At 38.4% G+C, this 24,285-nt stretch overlaps 1 protein-coding gene across 3 annotated transcripts in view; it reads right to left on the bottom strand.

Moving 5' to 3' along the window:
* The window catches only part of GRM3 (glutamate metabotropic receptor 3), a 218,920-nt gene that overhangs the window by 54,908 nt on the left and 139,727 nt on the right, over window positions 1-24,285 (bottom strand). For all 3 annotated transcript variants that reach the window (XM_003782633.2, XM_003782634.2, XM_012812203.1), the window contains one exon: window positions 13,992-14,847. In XM_003782633.2, the coding sequence (XP_003782681.1) occupies window positions 13,992-14,847 (856 nt within the window). The remainder of the gene's footprint in view (window positions 1-13,991; window positions 14,848-24,285) is intronic.

The raw sequence follows: 24,285 nt of genomic DNA, 5'->3' as shown, positions 1-24,285 counted from the left end.
ATTGTACAGATAGAAATATCGATCCTTCCACCTTTGTCTTCCAGCAATTGAGTGTAATGGACTGAGAAGGGCAAAGAGAAGAAAAGAGGATCATAGGAGTAGATGTCAGAGTTCTTAACGCCTCCTGAATGCGATCAGAGGGACTCCATTTTTATCTGCTTTAAATATAATAATTCTTAATATATTATCACTTAATAAACTCACATTACTTGAAAACGTCAACTAAATAATTGCTAAGGTTCCTTCCAATTTTGCCCAAAGATTTCACTCAGTGAGTTATTGGAAAGCCTCTCAGAGTAGGGGGTCAGATGGAGGAATATGAAGTTGGATCAAGGTCCTAGTTAAGGTTTGGGGGAAATCTGCCATGAAGAATCAGTTAGATGAAAGAGTATCATCCAAGCTGCTGAATCTCTATTCGGTCTCCCTTGAAGGGACCACAGAGATGATACTTCCTGGTGGGTGGAGACCTTGCAGGAGGGGAAAAGTCATATACTCAGGATGGAGAAACAAAATGGTTCATAGAGTGATTTAGTGGCTTTTATTTTATTTTCTAGGATTAGGCTAAAAATAGCTTAATGTTCAAACATAGACTCTTTGTGTGTTAGCAATATGAACAAAATTTTCAAAAGATATAAAGCTAAATGTTCTTTTCCAGCCCTTTAACCAGCCTTTATTGTTGCTGCTTACCTTGAACTTTTACTCTAATGATGGCTTATGAAGCAATCAGATGGCACCTCATGTGCTGTAAACATAAATTTAGTGTTCAAATGACTGCTGTCAGCTCCTGTTCTCTCTTCTCTATTTTTTACCTGATGTTTCCCTTATAGTGAAATTCATATAAAGAGACTTTTGGGCAATTTTATTATGAACTACAAACAAGCAGGAAAAATAATACTCTGACCTGTTGATTAAAGATGCTCCCACAGGTCAGGAAACAGTACTGACTAGATGAAATTTTGATGAAGTGGGAAAAATAATCCTTGGTGATTTTGTAGAAAAATATGGAAATTCACTCCCAGGAGTATATTTGTATGCAGCTTATATGTGTGTGACAAATGAATGTTTTAATTAAAAAATTTCAGGAAATAACAAGGCTCTTTTAAATAAACATTCGTTCCTTTAATAGACAGTATAACTGAGGCCCAAAGAAAGTGAGTGACTTTCACAAGGCCACAGCGCTAGTAAATGTCATAATTTGGGGTGGACCTCATGCCTCCTGATACTCAGTCCAGTGTATTTTATTTATATATCACAATACTGGCCATGATATAAAGTTACCTTGAACTAGAGTTCCCTTCTATGACACAGTTAGTAAGCAAAGATTGGCTTCAGGAAAAAAGACATTTCCAAACTTATTGAGGGAATTTTTTCATCAATACCTATGTGAAGTGGTTTCCAATTTGGAGGAATGTTTAAGGTTATCTTGTTACCTTGTCATGTTCAGTAAGTGGAACCAAAGTATGAAACTCTTAATGATTGAAATATATCAACATTGATTTTCTTGGAACAAAGAAGTAACAATTTCTAGTATCTAACGGAATGCTGTCTTTTCATTTCAGATTACATTTATTTTTTTCTTTAAAGCAAAGCTTTTGCTTATTAGGTGCCCATGTTAATTATAACCACAACTGTATAACAGATTTCAATATTTTCTTTCTTTAGCAATATTGAGCAGAAGCTTCCAGTTTTTTGATCTTTGGCAAGGGATAAACCATTTCAGGCTAAAAATCTATGTAGTATTCTTTAGAAATGAAAAAACAAAACAAAACAAAACTAAGGTCATCACAAAGCAAAGAGCAGAAGATCCCACCCTTGGGTGCAAAGACCATGGTGGTAGTTTTTCTACCCAATTTTAAAGTGATTAATCCTTCCAGTTCCTCTTGTGAGGTTGTCCTGGCCACTCAATTTTTGGCTGGAATTTGCATTCCCTTCTCAATGGGAAGTCAGTACTGTTTCCTGCCCTGTGGGAGCATCTTTAATCAACACAGGTCAGAGTATTATTTTTCCTGCTTGTTTGTAGTTCATAATAAAATTGAGTAAAGTCTCTTTTCATATGAATTTCACTATAAGGGAAATATCAGGTAAAAAAGTAGAGAAGAGAGAACAGGAGCTGACAGCAGTCATTTGAACACTAATTTTTTGTTTACAGCACATGAGGTGCCATCCGATTGCTTCATAAGCCATCATTAGAGTAAAATTTCAAGGTAAGCAGCAACAACAAAGGCTGGTTGAAGGGCTGAAAAGAACATTTAGCTTTATATCTTTTGAAAATTTTTTTCAGATCGCTAATATATAAAGAATCCATTTTTGAACACTAAGCTATTTTTAGCCTAATCCTAGAAAAATAAAGTAAAGGCCACTAAATCACTCTATGAGCCATTTTGTTTCTCCATTCTGGGGATATGATTTTCCCTCCCTGCAAGGTCTCCACCCACCAGGAAGTATCATCTCTGTGGTCCCTTCAATGTAGGTGAATAGAGATTTGGCAGCTTGGATGACGCTCTCATATTTAAGATGCATGGTTTGTTTGGAATGGTATAAAAATCGAATGACATGCTGTTGTAGCCAGTGATGCAGCCTGCTCCAGGTTATGTGTTTGCTTTTTCCAGGAACAACTTGCATCTTTGTGTCCTTTCCAGTGTCTGAAGTAAGAGAGATGCTTCGATAATTGTTGCAGAAATGACATAGTGCATTCATCAATGAAGCCCGTAACATTTTATGATGGTTTATTCATTAATAATAAGTTATTTGGGGATAGAAATAGGGCACCTTGTTTTCCCTATTATGCACAGAATGTGCAAGAGGCCACAGTAACCTGAGGATCGCCTGAAGTCGCACAATTAGATTAGGGACCTTCTGCTGTGAGGAAGATAGGCTCACACAGGGAAGAATATCCTATGATCGCCAAGGCACTCAGGGCTGAGCAAACACCCCTCTGTGCTCACCAAGTTTTTCCTTTAGAAATGATCAACAGTTGTATGGTAGGAAATCTGGATGAGGAGTGAACAGATTTCTATAGAAACACTTTGTTATTTTGATAAGAACTGTACTGGAGTCTAGTCTTAGATCTTAATTATAAAAATTACAATCTAATAGCAGTAATTCACCAGTGCTTAATTGGTAGCGAGAATTGAATCTATAATTGTTCTAGTCAAGTACCTTGGAGATTTCAACAAACAACTTACTCTCTGGAAATTAAAATGGCTGAGGAATCGTCAGTATTTACAAACAATATGTATCAGGATATCAACATTTATAGGTCTCTTTAGGTTTATTAACTTTTGCTGATGTGTAACCCCAGTTTCAAAATGTGCCCTATTCTAGATCTTTGATATTTTTCTAACCACTTCTCAGAGCCTCCCTCTGTCTTCTAATCTCACTCAGTGTAAAAACCAAAATCCTTACAAGGTTCTGAAAGATCTGGGTCCCATCACCTCTCCAACGACAGTTCTCTCTCTTCCATGCTAACTCTCTGCTTCCCCTTGAACATACTAAGTCGGCTCTCAACCTCAGGCCTTGTCAATCCCTCACCCTCTCCTGTATTTCCACATGACTTGTTCCCTCATTCCTTTAGGACTCTGCTCATGGGTCAGACTGTCAGTGAGGTTTCTTCTGTCACCTTATCTAAAACAGTAACCCCCTCCCCCTGCCAGATATCCACATACACATACACTGTCAACCGGAACTCCTCAGTCCACCTGGCCTGCTTTACTTTTCATCATGGCATAAATCAGCCAGTGGGATGCTCTACATTTGTTAGATTATTTATGGAAAATAAACTGTGGGAGGGTGGGGCCTTTGTTAGGTTTCGCTGCTTAATTCTCAGGGTGTAGAGCCAGGACTGATGTAGGGAAGGTCTGCAGTAAATGTAGAATGAATCCTGGAAACTTCTCTGGTCTTTTAAAGTCCATCACTCATCCCATTTCCTTCAGGAAGTCTTCTGTGAGGGGGACACACCGTGTACTACCATCCTCCTTAAATATAACCAGCAATTCTAATTTTTCCAGGAACATCTCAGTCATATAAAATGCAAGGACAAAAGTACCTCACCTGACAGTTCTATCTGGCACTTTGTTGTGTTTCTAAAATATTAACAGATGAATGCTAGACTGGAAGTGTGATTTGTCCCAAACCCCAGAGCCATGAGGTCGCAGATCCAGAATGAAGATGAGCTTTGCTGGTTCTCTTACTCGTGTTAGTGCCAACATTGTGCCAATATTCTCTCAAGACTCTCCAACAACCACCACTCGCAGGCTGGTTTTACCTTCAGTCACTTTTCCCTGCTCTATTAGACAGGAGTCATTATACCACCTGTTGAGACATTTCACTGGATAATGATAAAAGGATGAGAATTCTCCTCCAGGAGGAGCTCTTTCTCTTTGACCTGGGCTTAGTGACTACTCTCATCCTCTGTGTTCTCATATATAAAATGCTAAATAATAACATCTACCCCACCAAGTTCACAGGGTTATGAAGGATCAAATGACATGGTGTTTAAGAGTGATTTTAAAATTATAGAGTGCTAAGTGAACACATCTTCCCACCTATTACCAGGGTTTTAGGATTCTGCATTTTTGGCAATATTTTCATTTTTAGCTTCTTGACTGAGAGAGCTCTTGATCAAACATGAAGGACAAAAATAAATAAACTTCTTGCCACACTGTAGCTTGGGATGTGGAAAAAACGATGAGCCTGCACACTCAGGAAATCATATTAATTAATTTAATCCCTTGCCAAGTAGCTTGGATAACTACATTTAAACTATAGATGGCAGCAAGAAGAAGTAGAAGGCTGGGCTATCAGCTTCTTGTTTTCCTGGTTCTGTTGTCCAATTGATTAATCTTAATTTATTTCTAAAAGTTATTTATCAAAATCTTAAATATTTCTATTATATTTTTAAACAAAATTGTCATATAACATTCCCAAGAAAAATAAAATATATTTTCCTTTTCCTTTTCTACAGGTTAGCCACTGGATTAACTCAGTCTTAAAAGACCCTTGTCAGGCAAAAAGGCAGAAAGGGAACTCCTTAAATATTGCCCTCAAAAGGGAGGAATTCAAGTGAGCAGGAATTCGATCTCTTTTTTTAGGGAGATTTTTGGTTGGCAAAATCAGTGGAGGAAACTATCTCTAGAAGTGGGCTTTATGGTTAGAAATATTTCATTTATTGTTTTGCTGCTTAAAATACTGCCATTGATGGCATGCAATTAATGAGTAGAAATAAAGAAGATATAAAGGCAGGCGTCATCCAAAGGCTTGTTTTGATGAGTGAGACATGGTCATTCTCTTTGTTTTCTACTTTATTAAAACTGGGCTAATCAAGGTTTAAGGTTTTATCAGACTACAAGCATTTTAAGGACAGAGAAGCTATCTCTTTTTTTAAGTACTCGCATAAGCTTGTATAGTGCTGACATGGGATTGCTGGTGACTGAATGATTTATAAACCAAACTTTACGATAGAAAGCCCTTAAGACATTCTAATTTATGAAAGTATTAATGGAGCTTTCAATTTTTTTTAGAAATAAAACTCGTTTGTTATGTGTGCTGTAAAACAAACAAGTGCCACCACCCCCTAATGACATGAACCCAACAAGAAAAGCTTTCCAGTACACCAAACAAACAAACTCACAGAAGTATTAAGGTCTTGAATGGAAGTCTGGAAGAATTTCAACCCAGTATTTTCCCCTTTCTTTTATCAATTTACTTTTAATTAAGTATGGAGGCTTATAATTAGAGTGAGAGAATAGAGTGATAGGGAAGAAAAATGTGGTCTTAAACAACATTTAAGACATGGTGACCTGCAGCCTGATTGCATTTTTTCTCTTTACTATTGATTCTCGGAAATAACAGTATGATATTGCAAATATTGATCTAGTGCAATCTGAAGCTTTCAGAGGAAGGAGTGAAGTATATAATTGAAGCCCTTTCTATGAGTCATTCTTTATGAAGACACCATTATAGCAATTAATCAAATCGTTAACAAATATCTTTTTGGATAATGAGGATTTGGGGGCAATAGTTAATTATTACTTCAACTGCACATAATAAGCTAGCTCAATGACAAGGAGACTGCATCATTTTTCTAAGGACAAACGCATATGTTTTTCCTTAGGAAGCAGGAGTGGGAAAAAAGTGTGATTAGGGAATAGATATACTTGGGTTGACTTTGGAGGCCACTTAGCTTTGCAAACTAGAGAAAGTAATTTAACTCCTTTGATACCCACTTAAGTCTATAAAATAGAGGGAAATTATATCTACCCACCTGAGTGAGTTTTGTGAGAATTAATGAATACAATGTATGAAATGGCTATTTTGGTCCAGTAGTAATCGATAAATGCTAATTTTCCTTTTCTTCTTTTCAAATTAGAACCTTATTGACTGTAGCTTAAGCTCAGGGTAAAGATGATAGATTAATGAATACGGTTCATGCCATTTTTGAAAAAATTTTATATATTTTTGTACAAGGAGACTTGAAATGCACATTTCAGAAGTAATCTATAAAATAAGATCAATACTTTACCATTTAATTTTAATTTTCAATGGAATTCTGATTTTTTTCTTCAGCTTAAACACAAACGAAACATTTGAAAAGTTACGAACAGGCCTGTGTTGAGTCATCTCTCCATCTGGAAAATATTTTTCCTCCTTCCTCATCTTTAATAACATCTTCATTATATTTCTAAAAGTTACATCTTTTAGGAAGCCTTTCTTGACCCTTCAATCTCTCTTTTGTATGAATATTCTATCCAACTTATATCTCTCTTAAGTTGATAATTATAGACTTCTGTAGAGTGTAAAAGTTATATTCTCTTAGCTTGCCTTTGTTGCTAAGCTTCTTGAGCGCAGAAAGAATTTTTCTATTCTTCTATCTTTTCACTCTTCTATCTCATCCTTTGTAGTACCTGACACTAATTAACACCAAATGCTAAAGATTTTCTGAAACATTTCATAATTATACCGTGATATGTTGTCGTCACTATGTGCATATGTCACCGTTGTCCACAAACCAGCTCCGTATTGAAAACAAAAAGAGCTCTCTAGCAGCACTGGCTTTATAACAGTCAACTCCCAATTTTATTTTTGCCTTATCAGGAAGAACACATTTTTGTGGAGTTTGTGAGGATAAAACACGAGTTTTGTAGCTGACAGGGATAGACACAATCTTGTCTCAAAAAGGAGTCTAATTGCTCTAGACAGATTGCTCTGAAACGACCCTATTTTCCAGCACTTGGCTTCTAGATGTGATGAACCTATTCTACAACTGAAATGGAAAAATAGTCTTTTCCAAATTGACTGATTAATTAAAGTAACACATTAAATTGCTTTAATTTTAATTTTTTTAAACATATATTTGAAAATGTTCTGCTACTTCTTATCTGCTAGGACAAATGGATGGACATGTGGTAGGTTAATATCATTGGCCAATCTCAGAACATCCAATTAAGTTTCCTGGAGGCTCCTGTTTTCCACTGCATGACCTTAAAATGGGAATCGTTTCTCAAGCTTCTAAGACACCAGTGCACAGATGCACTGTGCATAAACAAATAAGTGACCATATTAGTGGTGCCCTTTGGGGGTTTAGATCTTATTCTTGTGATCCCAGGAAGCCGACCCGAGAGAAAGGGAAAGAAAGAAGTACAGGATATTTATCTTTATGTTTTGGAAATGCTTTTGATCAGCAGAGCTGGAACAAGTTTCTGTGCTTTTGTGGGAACTACAAATGTTCCAAGGGAGGAAGCAAGATCAAGAGCAGTTTGCTCTTTCAGGGACTTCAAAGACCATTCATCTAAAGATGTGGCCATTACCATTTTGGCTTCCTTGCTGTGCCTTGGATGGTCCTGCACTTTTTAAGAGGAGAGCCTTGCTGGGTTGGGGCCAGCTAAACCGTTATTCCTTGAAGTGCAGTGTCCCAGAAAATAAGCCCTTCCTGGCCTACACTCTGTGATTATAGTCCCCAAACCTGGAGTTTGCTTGCTCCTGTCGGGTGAGTCAGATGCAGAGGTGAGTGAGGTAGCAAGGATGGACTGCGTGTTCTCTCCCTCTGCTCCCCCTTTAGGCATGGAGAATTGTAAACATAAGAACAAGGCTGATTAATGTGGTATATGTATACCACGGAATACTACTCAGCCATAAAAAATAGTGACCCTCTTGTATTAACCTGGATGGACGTAGAGCCCATTTTTCTAAGTGAAGGATCACAGGAATGGAAAAACAAACACCACAAGTACTTTTACATTGAAACTCATTGATTAACACTTATGTGCACATATGGAAATAACATTCATGGGAAATCAAGCAGGTAGGAGGAGGAGGAGGGTGGATAAATTCCCACCAAACAGGTACAATGCATGCTATCTGAGAGAGGGGCACATTGATAACCTTGGAGCTAACTGAACAAGAGCAATTTATGTAACCAAAACATTTGTACCCCAGAAATTAAAACAAATAAATATATCTAGATAGGAAAAAAAAAAAAAAAAAAAGGAACAAGCCTGTGTCTCCACCAGGCTCTGGGTTTGGTAGTAGAAAAAAAAAAGCACCCAAACAAAAGCGAAAACCCAAGCGCCCATCCTCAAACATTTGAGCCCCCTCCTGAGGATTGCACAGAAGAATGCTGTGCCTGAGCTATGCTTGCTTGCAGGTGGATGTGTCTTGGGGCACTCCCGGCAGTGCGTTCACAAGTGGGAACTCTTCCTTTCCCCTTCAGATTGGGTGTGCTCTGGTTAGCTGACAGCCGAGTTCACTCTTGTGTGCTTCAGTAAGTGAAGATAATAATGCTGACATCCTACATTTTCACCTGTCAAGTGAGGCGTAGGGGCAAGCTCTACTCTGAGGAAGGCCTTTTGTACTCTGTGATTTCATCCTATTCTACTTTCTGGAACTGGTCTCATAATAAAATGTGAGAGAGATTGTACTGTGCTGTGAACAGAACCGCAATGAGATCGCATTTCTTTAAATGTTTTACAGGCCTGTCTAATTCTTCTTTCTTTACTGTCTTGCATAGTTTAAACTTTCCTTTTACGTGAGGACCTTATGGAATTTTATCCAAAGTAATTTTGAATAAAATCACATGACACCAAACATAATTCTCACTTAAACATTTACTTTGGAAATCTGGACAATCATGCCTTTTTCATATGAAAATGATTTTACTGACCAATTAAACAATGCTTTGTAACTTAAAAAAGAGAATATCCTAAATAGCCTTGGTTTGAAATCCAAGGCTCAGATTCCAAAGTTTTGGTGTTTGATGAACCACCTTTGTTCAACCTATTGAGAAAGTAGACCGGTAGTATTAAAAATATCTTACAAGGAAAACACAGAAACCTATTGATTGTCTTTGATTCCTTCAAGAGCATTGCATTAATATCTAGCATGTGCTGGAAACAGTTAGGTGTTCAGGATCAAAGATCTCAGCTTCCCAAGTCCATTGTATATATATGAAAGCAGGGCTGGATCTCCTGACATGGATTTCAGTCCTGCCCACCACCCCCACCCCCACTTACCAGATCAATGATCTGCAGTGGTGCTCAACCTGTGGGTTGTGACCCCTTTGGGGGTTTCTTGCATATAGATATTTACATTACAATTTATAACAGTAGCAAAATTACAGTTATGAAGTAGCAAAATGAAAATACTTTTATGGTTGGGGGTCATCACAACATGAGGAACTTTATTAAAGGGTCATGGCATTAGGAAGATGGAGAACCACTGATCTAGGGCAAATCACTTTCATTCTTTTGGCTTCATCTGTAAGACAGAATGGTGGGTCTCTTCCAGCTCCAATGATATGTGGCTTTAAATTTATCCCAATTAAAATGATATAAAAAGGAGAATGCTTAGGTAAAATATGTAATTCATTTGTTAATGAACAAAACAAGTATGTTATATTTTCACAAAAAGAATTATATTATAAATCTATTGATTGATCGTTTTTCTCATTCCTTATTCCTTTAGTTAACATTGATATATTGCTTACTCTACACCAGAAACCATGCTGGATATGTCAGATCAGAGATGAAATGTATGTTCCATGTCCTGAAAGAGCTCACAATCTAGTAATGCAGGTAGAAAAGAAAACATGAGTTTGGCTGTTAAGTGCTGTTAATAGTCAGCAAATATTTACTGAGCACTCAGTATGCTTGGGATACACAAGTGAACAAAGTTGACAGTGATTTCTGTCTTTACGGAGCTTATATTCTAGTGTGAGGATCAAACAATAAGGGATAAACATGAAAGTAATAAATGATAAGGTATGAAAGAAGGTGAAGAAATCATGGGATAAGAACAATGTACAGCAAGTTAAAGGGAAATGGGGGCATCTGTGGTGGTAGATGGGAAATGCATCGCAATTTTAAGGATGGCCAGAGTAGGTCTCATTGCCAAGGTAACATGAAGTAGAGGCTTGAAGGAAATGGAGAACTGATTAACTACAGAGATATCTAGGCAAGGCAGAACCACAGTGGAAAAGCCCTAACGCTGAAAACAGGGTGGCTGGAGTGAATTGAAAAAGAGGGAAAGGAAAGGTCCATGACAAGAGAGCAGTAGGGAGGGGGAGGCACAGAGCAGGACATTGTTAAGAATTTTGACTTTTATTGTGAGCAAAATGGGGAAACTCCCTAAAGGGGCTTTGAGAAGAGGAGGGATTTTCTCTGATTTAGGTCTTAACAGACCATTCTGACTATCATGCAGAGAACAGACTGTGGAGGTAGGCAAGAGTGAATCAATTAGGAGAAATGTAAGCTAGAGATGCTGGTGGCATGGCCCAGGGTGTTAGCAGTTGAAATGGTAATAGGTGGCCAGATTCTAGATTTACTTCGAAGGTAGAGCCAACTGGAGTTTTTGGTGTATTGTATGTATGGTATGAGGGAAAGCAAAATCCCAGAAGGGTATGGGAAAAAGAGAAGGTGCATTTATCTCACTTTGGGAAGTCCAAGAAATGCTTCCCAAAGCAGGTGCAATTAATTGTCTTGAGGAGCCATAGGAATAAGTGACAGTGCCAGATAAGGCAAGTAGGGTAGGGTGAGAGTGTTCTAGATAGAGGAATTATCATATACAGGGAGAATAAAGGCATGGCATGTTTGAGGAACTGTGAAACATCTTATAAGAGGGAGCTACATGCTAGGAGATGAGTTTAGAGAGGTGAGCACTGGTTGGACCCTGTGCAAGGAAAGCTTACCATTTAGAAGAATCTTTATGAGTTCTAAAGCATCTGTTTTGCAAAAGGAATATTCAAATTGGGTTAGCTTCAAACAAGATCCATGTTGGCCAGTGGTGGAATTAGCTGGTGGGAATGCACCAAAACACCAGGGAGTATTTTAGTCTGTTTTAAACTTCTCAGGAGGCCTAGTTCTTTAATCCTGTAAGGAATAGAGCTATTAGAGAATTGGCTACAACTACCCCTTGTCAGGACTTAGTGCATCACATACAAGCAACTGGCCGGAAGAGGACTTTTTCGGCCTAACTGAGCAGATTGTTTAGTAGCTGCTAAGCGATGGCTATTGTGCCTAGTCCATTGCCACAACATTCAATTAGAACAAGACACTATCTCAGGAAGAAAATGTGAAACAACCTGTTTTCAATAGCTTATTAAGAAAAATAAGATATTCCACAGTATGTCTCAATTTTAAGGCAATAACATAGCATACATCTTTTGCCTATTTCCAAGTTTAAAATACGAATATACTGTATTGACTCACATACAGGTTACGATAAACTCAATCTGCATTCTATAACTGAATTTTGATTTCACATCCGTATACAAGCACTCCTCCTAGCAAAGTGGTTTATTTCTCTAATGTACTATTTAGCTAATTTAGCATCTTGAAATCCTCCCATAGTAATGTGTTTTCTTGTCCAATTCTCATTGCTAAGAATATTTACCTTGTAGCCGGTCTAAATTCCCTCTTTTCTATGTAGCTTAAATCTGTTTTTCACCCTCCTACTCTCTTCAGGGAAGGAGAATGACTAGTCATGTCTGACAAATGGAGAATGCGAAAATAGCACTCTGTGGTCAGGTCTGCACAGCCAAACTGAATGGAAGGCTTGAAGCCAGTAATTGAAAGAGATACTTTTGTTTTATTTATCCAGATAATAGCTTTATTTCTACATTTTTTCTTTGCTTTTTCAGACCAAACACTCACTGGAATGAAGAAAAATGTTTTGGTTATACATATAAAACACCTCGCAAGGGCTCTCTGAATTCTGAGAGTTCCCTTTATTTTAGCTATTGATGAGTGAATATGTATTTGTACACCTTCATTCTAAGGAGTAAGGAACGTACTAGTGTACCAAAGTAAATACATGTGGTGAATGAAGATAACTAATATTCCTAAGGGCAGCCTGAAGGGGGAGTGTGTGATCAAGTATCTTCTTCATCTTTAAGAATTAAGTGCATTGTAAATGCTATTTATGAATATTGAGAGGTCATTTATTTTAGACTAAAGATATAAAGATATACTTTTTTTTTTTTTTTTTTTTTACTGACTCTAGGATCCATTCTTATTTCCTGGAGATGTCAATAGGAAGTGGTCTTGGACATAACTGCTAATTTATTACTACTTTGACATTTTTTGTTATCTTATATGAAATACACCTGTAAGAACACAGAAAGCAAAGTTCAATCTTTATCACTTTTAATAGTCATTTAATGGTAAGAGGTGGTATCTATCGGATGAATAGTAAGTTGTCCTGAGATAATTGATTTCTAACACCTTTGGCCTCCTTCGAGGAGAATAAAGAAAATAAGATATGCAAAGACCAAGGCTGGTAATATGCTTATTTTCAAGGCTGCACTTGGAATGAGAATTCGGGAATAGAAGCCAATGGTGTGGGGGTCTTCTCTCAGTACTACTGGTGATCTCATAGACCACTTGATTTCTGAGGGGCTACCTTTAAGGGAGACGTGAGAACTGCCATTTACACCAATGATAGCATGGTTTAAACATGTAAATTTTCGGGTCTTCAATAATAAATCAATTGAAAACCGATTATGCAGGCTAGAATAATGCCCTAGTGTCATGGGAGATGATTAGCAATTTAGGCAAGTGAAAACATTTTATCATTGTACTGTTTCTGGCAGCAGAACCTTTTGTGCCCAATAATACTATTTAGCATTTTATAATTTGGGATTAAGCTATAGTATGCTGAACAAGTACCTTAATGAGCTGATACCAGATGTACCTTAGTGGAGAATGCAGGCCTAAAATGCAGGCTTTTTATTTTAGTAAAACATTAAATGCAATATTGTATTCTTTAGACCATACTTAGGAATCAATGAAGAGGCAGCTAAAGCTACTTTGAATGCGCCTTTGCATGGTCACTACTGTATCTGAATGACTTTCATAGGTCTTCAATTTGGTTATACTAAAGCTCACAGAAAGAATTTTATTTTATAACATAATTTGAGAAAATGCCCAACTCTTAATATCCATATGGAAATGTTTCCACATAACAGACGAAATAAACTTGAATGCCTAGGAATCACTATGGTCTGGGTGTCTTTCCTGTTTTGTCCCTAATCAGGCTCTGGGAAAACAAGTGACTTTTTTTTCCCTCTCACCCACTGTGAAAGTTATGAGATTCTTTTGCTCAAATCACCCAGGAAAAAAAAGCTTGGAAGTTCATGGCCCTTAGAGAGTTGCTGATTCTGCTAAAGCAGATTAAATGCCCATATCACATGTGTCATATCCTGCAGCTAACAAGAAAGAGAGCAAATGCAGCGTGGCCTTCATCTGGGGAGCCAGTGGGCTGTCAGCCCAGCCTAGGGTGCCTTTCATCGTGAGGTTGTGTACCAGCCAAGATATGCTTCAAAGATGAGGCAGCACAGCAACAAGCCATTATTTTGCATCTTGGAAGGAACGTTTGTTTAACAGTTTGAACCCTTATTGTAGCTTTAAAACAATGATTCTGGGTTGGGGGTAGAGGTCTTTGGGCCTTGTTCTATTTCACCTGTTTGCACCTTAGAAGATGAAGAAAGGCTCTTTGCTTACCTGTGAAGTTGATTTTCAGCAAGTAATCCTTGTACAACTTCTTCCCATCCAGGATCTTCATAGCGTCACAAAGCTTGGTAGTGTTAGGACAGAGGGTGCGCTGCATTTTGTGCAGGGCGTGGGCCATGGCATACACGGCGTTGACTACAAACATGATCTTGGATTCTTGCTCGTAGTTGCTGCTGTCGATGGCCAGGTGCTTCTCGCACACGCGCCTGTGGTTCCGCTTGTTCTGGAGGCTGCACTGGAACTTCTGCTCCCAGAAGTCCCGGAACCAGGGGTTGCGGTGGTTGGTGTAGGGGCTGAGGCTCTGGAAGTAGCGGTCGAACTGGCGGATGGGCTGCGAGGCCAGCTCCAGGGTGATGGCACCGTAGGCCACGTGCTCGCTGCCCTTGACAATGCTCTCCTGCGCGCCCCAGCCATCGCTGGCCACCCAGGTGAAGGAGGCGTTGGCGCGGCTGGCAGCGGCGATGAGCTCGCGCGAGTCGTCGCTGCGCATGAAGAGGACCACGACGCGCGCGTTGGGCTTCTGCAGCAGCTCCCGGATCACGCTGTCGTAGGACTTGCGGATGTTGGAGCGGCCCACTTTCTCCGCGGTGGCGATGCAGATGTTGCGCAGGCGGGCTTCCTGCTCGAAAGCCTCGATCCCTGTTTCTCCGTAGTCGCCCTCGGAGGCCACGGTGGACACGTAGGTCCAGTTGAAGAAGCGCAAGATCTCGGCCATGGCTTTGGCCTGGTAGAAGTCAGGGGGCACGGTCCTGGCAAAGTAATCATAGCGCGATTTGTCGCTGAGTTTGGCGCTGGTGGAAGCGTAGCTTATCTGAGGGATCTGGAAGAGCCGGAGCAGGTTGGCCACCTGGGGGAGGGAGAAAGGGCAGGCACCTTTTTTAGACACCCAGAGGCAAATGAATGGATATGAAAAAAGAATAAGACCATTTGTATCTTTTACCGAGTTTTCTTTTCTCCTCTAGATCACTACATATAGTTGTTGGGATGAATGCCAGACGCTTCCCGGATACTCTATTCTGGGTGTGCAGGAGCAAGCCCAAAGCAGGCGGTGTGTGTGTTGGGAAGGGACCAGCAGAGAGGGGCACCGCTTTCCTCTGTGCTCCGTGCTAGACCCTACACTGGGAGAAATCCTCGTCAGCTTCCTTCAATGCGGTTGTCATAAGTTTTTGGGGTCCTGTTATAGTTCAAACAATGAGCTACAGTGAATTGGCCACGCTTGGTTTTTAGACAACTTGGCTACGGTTGTATAAAAGAGCCCGGGTTCTGTCTAATTCTCACCTCCCCCTCTTTTGCTAAAAACAGCAGTCTTTGAAAGAGTTTAATTTGGGAACTGTATGCCACATGGGCAGTCCAAATTAGGCATTTATCATCTAGGTTAAGAAAAAAAAATCAATTCTACTGAAATTCTATTTTGTCCACCCAAATTTCAAGGCACAAACTTTTCTAAATTCTTGAAAATCTTGACCAAAAATTTTCCTCATTTTCTTTTAAAACTTTGCTTTTGCTTGGACTTTGTGAAAAGAAGTTATACAAATATGCGATTCTTATGGCATTTTGATTAAAAATCAAATTCAAATGTATGGAGGACCTTGACAAGAATCACCTACTTCAAAATTTTTAAAACTTACTCTAAATAAAAATTTTAAATCTTTTATAATTCAGCTATCAACAATATTCCATTGCTTTTATTTATTTTAGAATAAAAAAGGAAAGTGATAGTTTATCAGGAAGCATGTTATGCATAAGAGTTTTTGGAGAAATTATATTTACAAATATCTAAACAGACTGTGTATATGTATATCCAATAATAAGTTGGTTTTTATTTTTTTCTGGCTATCTCACATGTTCTGAAACTTTTTTCTCTAAACTAACTCTAGTTAAAGTATGTAATACTAAGTAGACCTTAATCAAAAACAACACTGAATATTTCAGTATGCTCTATGTACATTGGAATAAATATTAGTATTTAGAAATTTTCCTTCTGGAAATTGTGGTTCCACGTTTATATTTGCCACGTAGGAAGCACAGCTTGAAATAGGCAGCTGTTAGCAAAGAGCACAAGCAACATAAAACAACTGACATCTGAGTCCTGATTAATCATCATTTGTCTGGCAAAGGAGACCAAGATCAAGTTTATACACAGCTCCACAGCATGTTCTTGGAGATCTGGCCTGCTATTAAAACCAATACTTGATATAGCCCAGAGCTATCAACAATATGCCCTATGTCTCTTCAAATATTACTACCTCTCACTTAACCACCAATAGAACAGCTAATAATCTGGACCTTAATATGCAATATAATGCCAATTAAATACCCCAAATATTTCCTGTATTTAGCATTCTAGGATAGGGTTGAATTTGGGGAAACAGAGGTAGAAGGGTAGATGACTGGGTAGGTGAAGGCTAGTATGTAATTTATTTCTTCTTTTCTCAGGATAAGGGGACTCTGGACAAAATGGCCTATACTGACACATTTGAGCATAGGAATATTGCTTGTTTACTCAGCCTGTTTGAAAGGGCAGGTGGCGCTGAGTAGGTACTGTCATTGCTTCTAGAATGAGTACATGGCTTCCTTTGGATTTATGGCAGGCTTGGTAATAACAGCCTTGTCTGTGCGTGGGCTTGACTTGATAACGAAGTGTCTGGGTGACACTGGAGAGGCCAGCTCTTCTTGATGCGGTAGTTTTCTCATCTTCGAGTTATAGTCATCAGAACCTGAACTCCTCAAGGAGACAGAGAATGAAAGGAGTTTAAAAAGACCTTCAGACATCCTTTTCTGGCAGATAGGAACCACAGTGAAAAGATCCTAAACTGTTGAAACTTTCTTCTCCCAGAGGGGTAGGAGTAATGAGGAGCTGCTCAAGAAAAGAAACTCCTGTCTTTTAACTAGTAGGATCCTGGGGCTTCATGCCTCCCTTTCCAGGATATCTGAGAACAATTTACCATCAAGCAGGCTGGACAAGAGAAGGAACTAGCCGCAGACCCCTGGCTACGTGGGGAAGGATCTCTGCCCTGGGAAGGGGCACATGAGCTGTAGCCTTTTTGGGAAGGTGGTGACTTAGGACAAGATAGCAATTGCTGCCATCGTTTTAAGGATAGTTACGTATACTTTTGTATGTGTGTGTTTAATAAAGAGACCACAGCCAACTCTAGAAAAGGAGTTTGAAACATGAAAATAGAACACTAGTAATACTATCTCACTTGTATCACCTGTATTGAGTAGCATGGAGCAATACTATAGTTCAAAGTTATGTTATTAAGAGTTACATGAGAAACACATGTAATATGCTAATAATAATATAATAACAGAGAAAAGTGTGGAATAACTTTTATGATAGTGAGCTGTTCCTTTTAAAATTCATTTTCTTTTGTTATAAGGGTAAAATGCTTAACTTAAAAGTAAGCACCACAGGAGGCAATACATTATAAATCTCTTTTCTTTTTCCTCTCTCACCTCCTCTAACCTTATTTCTAGAGAATAGCTTTCATAGTTTGGTTTCTGTATTTTAGAAATGCGTGTGTTCTGTTGTAAAATCAGTCACCACTGTATTGGGCGTTTACATATACAGCAGAACCTCCACAGCTGAACACTTCCCTATATGCCCATCTCCTGAAGTTAACCTAATGTTTGTAGGCCAGACATGCGCCACATGTAGGTATGAGTGCAGTAGGCCTAGTCCCTTATGTTGACCACCTGTGTATGTTGACCAGGTTGTTATCATCCCGTATAGAAGTTCTACTGTGTATATATATATATAATTTCTTCTTTGATATTCACAATAGCCTTTTATGGTGGATATTATTATTTCTATTTTAAAGATGCAAGATGCTGAATTTTGCTAGGTGGAGAAATTTATTTATAGTCATATGGTTAGAACGTGGGGTCGGACTCAGGATGTAAAACCAGATCTTTCAATGTCAAGTGCCATGGCTGCCTATTCATGGCTTCTCTCTACCCTCTACTCTGTGACTGTAAACCTGAGACCTCCAGCACAGAAAGGCATCAAGGTAGAAAGGACCAGAAGCAATGTTATGGTATTTACCATAGATTGCCTTGTTGCTGTAAGTAGAAACTTTCTTTTTAACATAAACTTAAACTAGATTTGGGCAATATCCAGGTAGTTGTCAGCTGGGTTTCTGCCTCATTTGTCTAAAAGCTGGGCATCTGAAACATTCCTGACTTGCTTTACTGGCCATATGGTTTCTCTGAGAAAGCCTGAGGAAGTAAGGGGACCTCCTACACTGGACATCACTTTGAATGGTGGAGGAATTGTTTTAGAATGAAGAAGTAATATAACATTTTGGAAGAAAGTTACCAAATTATGTTATTATTAGTAGGAGTGAAGGAAGGAAAAACAGGATCCAGTTATACATGCTTTAGAAAAAAATGTTTAAAAAGTAGAGATATGCTCAAATAGATACTGATTCTAAAAAGAAATATGATAAAAAGAAAAAGAACATGACTTAGCAGAGAAAGAAGGGCTTAAAACATAATTCATGCCATACAAAATAGCCTCAAAAAGACAGAGAAGGTAAGAACTCCAAAGAAACCACTGAGTTGCTGGGTTGGCATTGGTGGATTTGTGTGTTAAAAGAACTGGTGACACTGGATGAGAACTGGTGGTGTGTCGGGGGCTTCTTCACACACACCGTGAAAGATCAGTGGAGCCTTAGGAATGAGGGACACTAAAGCACAGTGGGAAAATGGAGGAAAGTGCTTTTTGTTGTTGTTATTTTGTTTTATTTGAAGTTATGTTTCAGGAGATGTGGCAGAAAAGGCTATAAACAAGGGATGGAAAAGTTGGTTCTCTGTGAGTAAAGGAAAGACACTGCTCAGGCCTTCTTGTTTCCTTATTTTCCCCATTGAGAATGTTTTCTTACATGGAAATGGTAATACAAATAATACAAAAAGGTCACGTCCACAAATGTAGGAGAGAATTATGGGGCTTTCTTTGAAAAGAAAAGCCCGTAATCATATTAATTTGAGTTGGCCCCCTGTCATGATTAGGGGAGGAATTGCAGATTAGGTTACAGAATCATTATCAATACTTTTTTCAAAAAATCAATACTGAGAGGACTCAAAGGGTGAAAACAGAGGAGGAAGGACAAATTCAGGAAATATAAATAAAGGATAAATATAAATTAATAAGCATGATGTGCTTTGGTAATTTTCTAGAACAGAGTTTAATAGAGAACAAAAGAACACTTAGAAATGAACCTAGGATGTGGGGAGAGGGGAGAGGAAGGGTGGGGGAGGGTGGAGGTGGGTGGCGGGAGGGTGATTGGTAGGATCACGCCTATGGTTCATCCTATAAGGGTACATGTGAATCTCTCTAAATGTAGAATATAAATGTCTTAACACAATAACTAAGAAAATGACATGAAGGCTATGTTAACCAGTTGGATGAAAGTATTTCAGATTGTATATAGAAACAGTACACTGTACCATGATAGTATTAATGTACACTGCTATGATTTAATAAAAAAAAAAAAGAAAGAAAGAAATGAACCTAGGCAGTTACTAGCAATCAGCATGGGCTCAACTAAAGTGAATTTCACCAAGAGGATGTTTTGCCAACATTAGTTGAACTATCTAGGGAAGAGCTGAAGCCTGGAAGACCATGACTTCAGCAAGGGGTTGGGGACATTACATGGTGGCAGGGAAAGTGATAGGAGTTGGATAACAAAGTTAAAAATATATTCAAGGAGAGCAGCTTGCATGAAAGTTTGTATACATGTATAGTGGGAAAGTAAATTTAAAATTTTATTAATACAACTAGAAGAAATATAAATAAGCTGCAAGATTGTTCTCTTGTAAAACTGGAAGGAATCATGATGTTTTGGAGCTTTTGTTTTATAGGTGAGGAAATGGAAGCTCACAGGGTGAAGTGACTTTCCAAAATATACACAACCAATAGACAGAAAAGTCAAGATTAGAGCTTTGTCTCTTGATTTCCCCAAAAGACTGGACTCCCTCTCTGGAAACTACATGATATTATACAGAGAGAGATGTAAGTGCTGGATTTAAGTTAAAATTACACAAGTGGAGAAAGAAGAAAGGAACTAGGAGAAAGGAAGTTATGGATGCAAATTTGAATATTACAATTTACCATGCACCAGAAATCTAAGGGTGGCTTAAGTCAAAAAAGGGTTATTACGTCCTTTGTTCTCTTGGTATTCTAATTCATAATTCTTCAAAAGTGAACTGAGAAGATTAATTGTAGTCTTCTCATTCTCTAAGCTACTGTTCTCAGACCATCTTTTTTGGGAAGCCTTTTAAAGATCCCTAATATTTTTGTGCCAGCTACTAGTGCATAGGGATTTTACCAAAGAGCCCAGGCCTGGTAGGAATTGTGGAACTACCCATTATATTCACTCTTTACAGATTTACTCAATCTATTCCGCGATGTGAGCTCTTAAGTGATTCCTCTCACTGTAATGTTGTGATGATGTATTTCAAGCTATAACATGTCTTGTCTGTTTTTATTTTGAAAGCTAAAAACTCCTCTAGTTGAGGATTATGAGCAATCACTCCTTGTTACAAAAAGTATATTTTTTCATTTGTCAGTCTTTACTTCGCAATGGCTCCACAGACTGTTTACTGAGTGACCATCTACAGTGATAGCAAAGATAGTCTAAGAATCTACTGGGAAAATTCCGCTGGGGTGATGAGAACTTCAAGCTATAAATATCACAGTCAGGTTTGGCTTTATGATTTATGTGAGAAGCACAACGATCTGATAGTAGAGCCCATTCTTTCCTAGGCCCCAAGAGGCCCCATGCAGGTAAATGATGTTTAGCAGAAGCCCTTGCTACATGCAGCATGTTCTATCATTTTATGCCCAATATTCAAATACTATAGAGATCCTTTTTTTTTTTTTTTTAGTTTTTGGCTGGGTCCAGATTTGAACCTACTACCTCTAGTATATGGAGTAAGCGCCCTACTCCTTTGAGCCACAGGCACTGTCCATATAGGGATCCATTTTTTAGATGGTTGGAATTTATACAGTACAATATTTTCTTTGTTTTGCAATATTTTCTTTGTTTTGAGACAGAGTCTCACTTTGATGCCTTCAGTAGAGTGCTATCACAGCTCACAGCAACCTCAAATTCTTGGGCTTAAGTAATTTTCTTGCCTCAGCCTCCTAAGTAGCTGGGACTACAGGTACCCACCACAATGCCCTGTTATTTATTTTTTTAAGAGATGAGGTCTTGCTCTGGCTCAGGCAGGTATCAAACTCGTGAGCTCAGGCAATTCACCTGCCTCGGCCTCCCAGAGTGCTGGGATTACAGGCGTGAGCCACCCTGCCTGGCCTGATATTATAATATTTTCATGATAGTCTATCAGGTCATAAGTATTGACTTTATTTTTTTCTCAAAAGCAATGATTAGGATGCTGAACTTATTCAGATGCTATTATGTTTTTTATAGAAGTTGCTATGTTCTAAAATTCACATTTTTGTCTTTTTTCCATTTTCGTAGTTGTTAGGAAGGGGTTCACTTGCAGTAGTTGTCAAACAAACCACAGTTGCATGTTGTCAAATATCTGCCACCATTTCCCCACTATTTTCCTTTCCAAATGAACTCATCTCTATGTAAATAGTTTCTCTGACTTACCATGTTCCCAAATCTATGTGCCTTTGCACAGGTGTTGTTCTTTCTTCTAGAATGGTCTTTCCTCCTGCCTCCTTTGAGGAACCATTCTTGGTGCCTCCTTTTAGGCTGACTTGTGTCCCATTCTCTGAGCCTTTTTCACTCCTTTATGTATTTCTCTCATGGAACTAATTAAAATTTGTGTTGACTTCTAGATTATTCATTAATTTCTCCACTGGAATGAGAACTCTTAAGAACAGGGCAGGTGATTTGTGCCAGAAGGTTTATTGCAGCCCAATTCATAATTGCTAAGTCATGGAAGAAGCCCAAGGGCCCATCGACCCAAATGGATCAATAAATTGTGGTATATGTACACCATGGAATATTATGCAGCCTTAAGGAAAGATAGAGACTTTACCTCTTACATGTTCACATGGATGGAGCTGGAACATATTCTTCTTAGGAAAGTATCTCAAGAATGGAAGAAAAAGTATCCAATGTACTTAGTCCTACTATGAAACCAATTTATAGTTTTCTTATGAAAGCTATAACCCAATTATAGCCCAAGAAGAAGGGGAAAGGGGAGAGGGAGGGGGGAGGATGGGTGGAGGGAGAGTAATTGGTGAGACCACATCTACGGTCCACCTTACAAGGGTACATGTGAAATTTACTAAATATAGAATATAAACATCTTAACACAATAACTAAGAAAATGCCATGAAGGCTATGTTGACCAGTTTGATGAAAGCATTTCAGATTGTGTGTAAAACCAGCACATTGTACCCCATAACTGCATTAATGTACACAGCTATTATTTAATAATAATAAAAGAACAGGTCATGTGGATTATTAATCTCTGTACACTCAAATGCCTCACAAAGTAGAGAGGTCCTCCATAGTGTTTGTTAAATGAATGAATTGAGGAAGGAATTGATATTTTGCTGGGCTACTGTGTAACATTTTCTGATTAAAAGCACAGGTTTCTGTGTGTGGGAGGGAAGGGAGAGCAGGCAATGTAAATCTACTCTCAAACACACTAGTAATGATTTGCTGTGTAATGTGGATCCGTCCTTCACTAACCACTCTCATTTTTTCTTACCAAAATGAGACAAAGAGTTGGTTTAGACATTTAGGAATCTGTAGCCAAGGTTTTATGGCATTAAAACCAATTTCTTCAAATTGGTTGAAGAAATGAATCTTCAAAGATTCATTTAAACATATACCTAATGTAGGTTTCACTATAGAAACTGAAAGTAAGGTCTTCCAGGAAGGTAAGTTTTCCTGGATAAATGCATCATGTACAAGGTACCTAAGCAGTCAAATACTCAGATCTCACATCACTTGCTCACTTATTTTTCTTGCTTTGCAAATGTCTAAAACCTTATCTTTCCCACAATCAGTAGCCAACTGTGGAGTGATGCTACCGTAGGTATCCAAGCCATTTTTGCTTGAGGCTGGGAATTTTGAATTAAAGGCCAATTTACTTAAGAGTTTTACTTCTCTATACCTTTGTTTGTTTGTTTTTAGCAAGTCCTAGAGCTGTGATTTTCAAGTAGTGTGCTGTAAGAGGATCTTAGGTATGCTGTAAACATTTTCAAAGATCATTAGTTAAATTATTTTTGAAAGAAGTTCACATTATAACAAAGATATATGTACCAGAATGTTTATTGGAGCCCAATTCATAATTGCTAAGTCATGGAAGAAGCCCAAGTACCCATCAACCCATGAATGGATCAACAAATTGTGGTATATGTACACCATGGAATATTATGCAGCCTTAAAGAAAGATGGAGACTTTACCTCTTTCATGTTTACCTGGATGGAGCTGGAACATATTCTTCTTAGCAAAGTATCTCAAGAATGGAAGAAAAAGTATCCAATGTACTCAGCCCTACTATGAAACCAACCTTGAGTTATGAAAGCTATAACCCAATTATAGCCCAGGAAGAAGGGGAAAGAGGAGAGGGAGAGGAGGGGAGGGGAGAGAATGGATGGAGGGAGAGTAGTTGGTAGGATCACACCTATGGTGCATCTTACAAGGGTACATGTGAAATTTACTAGGTGTAGAATATAAATGTCTTAACACAATAACTAAGAAAATGCTGTGAAGGCTATGTTAACCAGTTTGATGAAAACATTTCATATTGTATATAAACAGCACATTGTACCCCATGATTGCATTGATGTACACAGCTTTGATTTAATTTTTAAAAAAAGAGTTCAAAGCACAGTTAGTGTATTCTTATTTTTTTTACTCTTTTTTTTTTTGATCAACATAATTTATGTGTGCTGTGGAAGTTTAAGTTCAAGTGTGCCATGAGATAAAAATGGTTGAAAAATGCTGTCCTAGTGACTCTTCCTGCTTCATTTCAATGATGCGCTAATCATGAGAGCAAAAAGTATGAACTATGGGAAGGATTTCAGGCATTCTTCTATTCTTTCATGTTGTGGGAAAATATTGTGAATTGGAAAATTTCAGAGTCACCTTTGAGCCCCACATCAGTTCTGTTTTCCCTCTTCCTACTCAGGGTATCCATGAAATACCAATTTGAAACATGAACTCTTTGCTTTCTGTAGTGACACAATTCATTTTTTTTTTTTTTAACACCAGAAAACAAGAAGATGTGCACATGTAAAGTCTAGTAGAAATGTTTCCCACTACAGTGATTTTCCATCACGAGGATTCTTTT

This window comes from Otolemur garnettii, unplaced genomic scaffold (assembly GCF_000181295.1).
Source record: "Otolemur garnettii isolate 467f Iridium unplaced genomic scaffold, OtoGar3 scaffold00005, whole genome shotgun sequence".
Classification (NCBI taxonomy): domain Eukaryota; kingdom Metazoa; phylum Chordata; class Mammalia; order Primates; family Galagidae; genus Otolemur; species Otolemur garnettii.
This window is presented reverse-complemented; position numbering and strand designations above follow the sequence as displayed.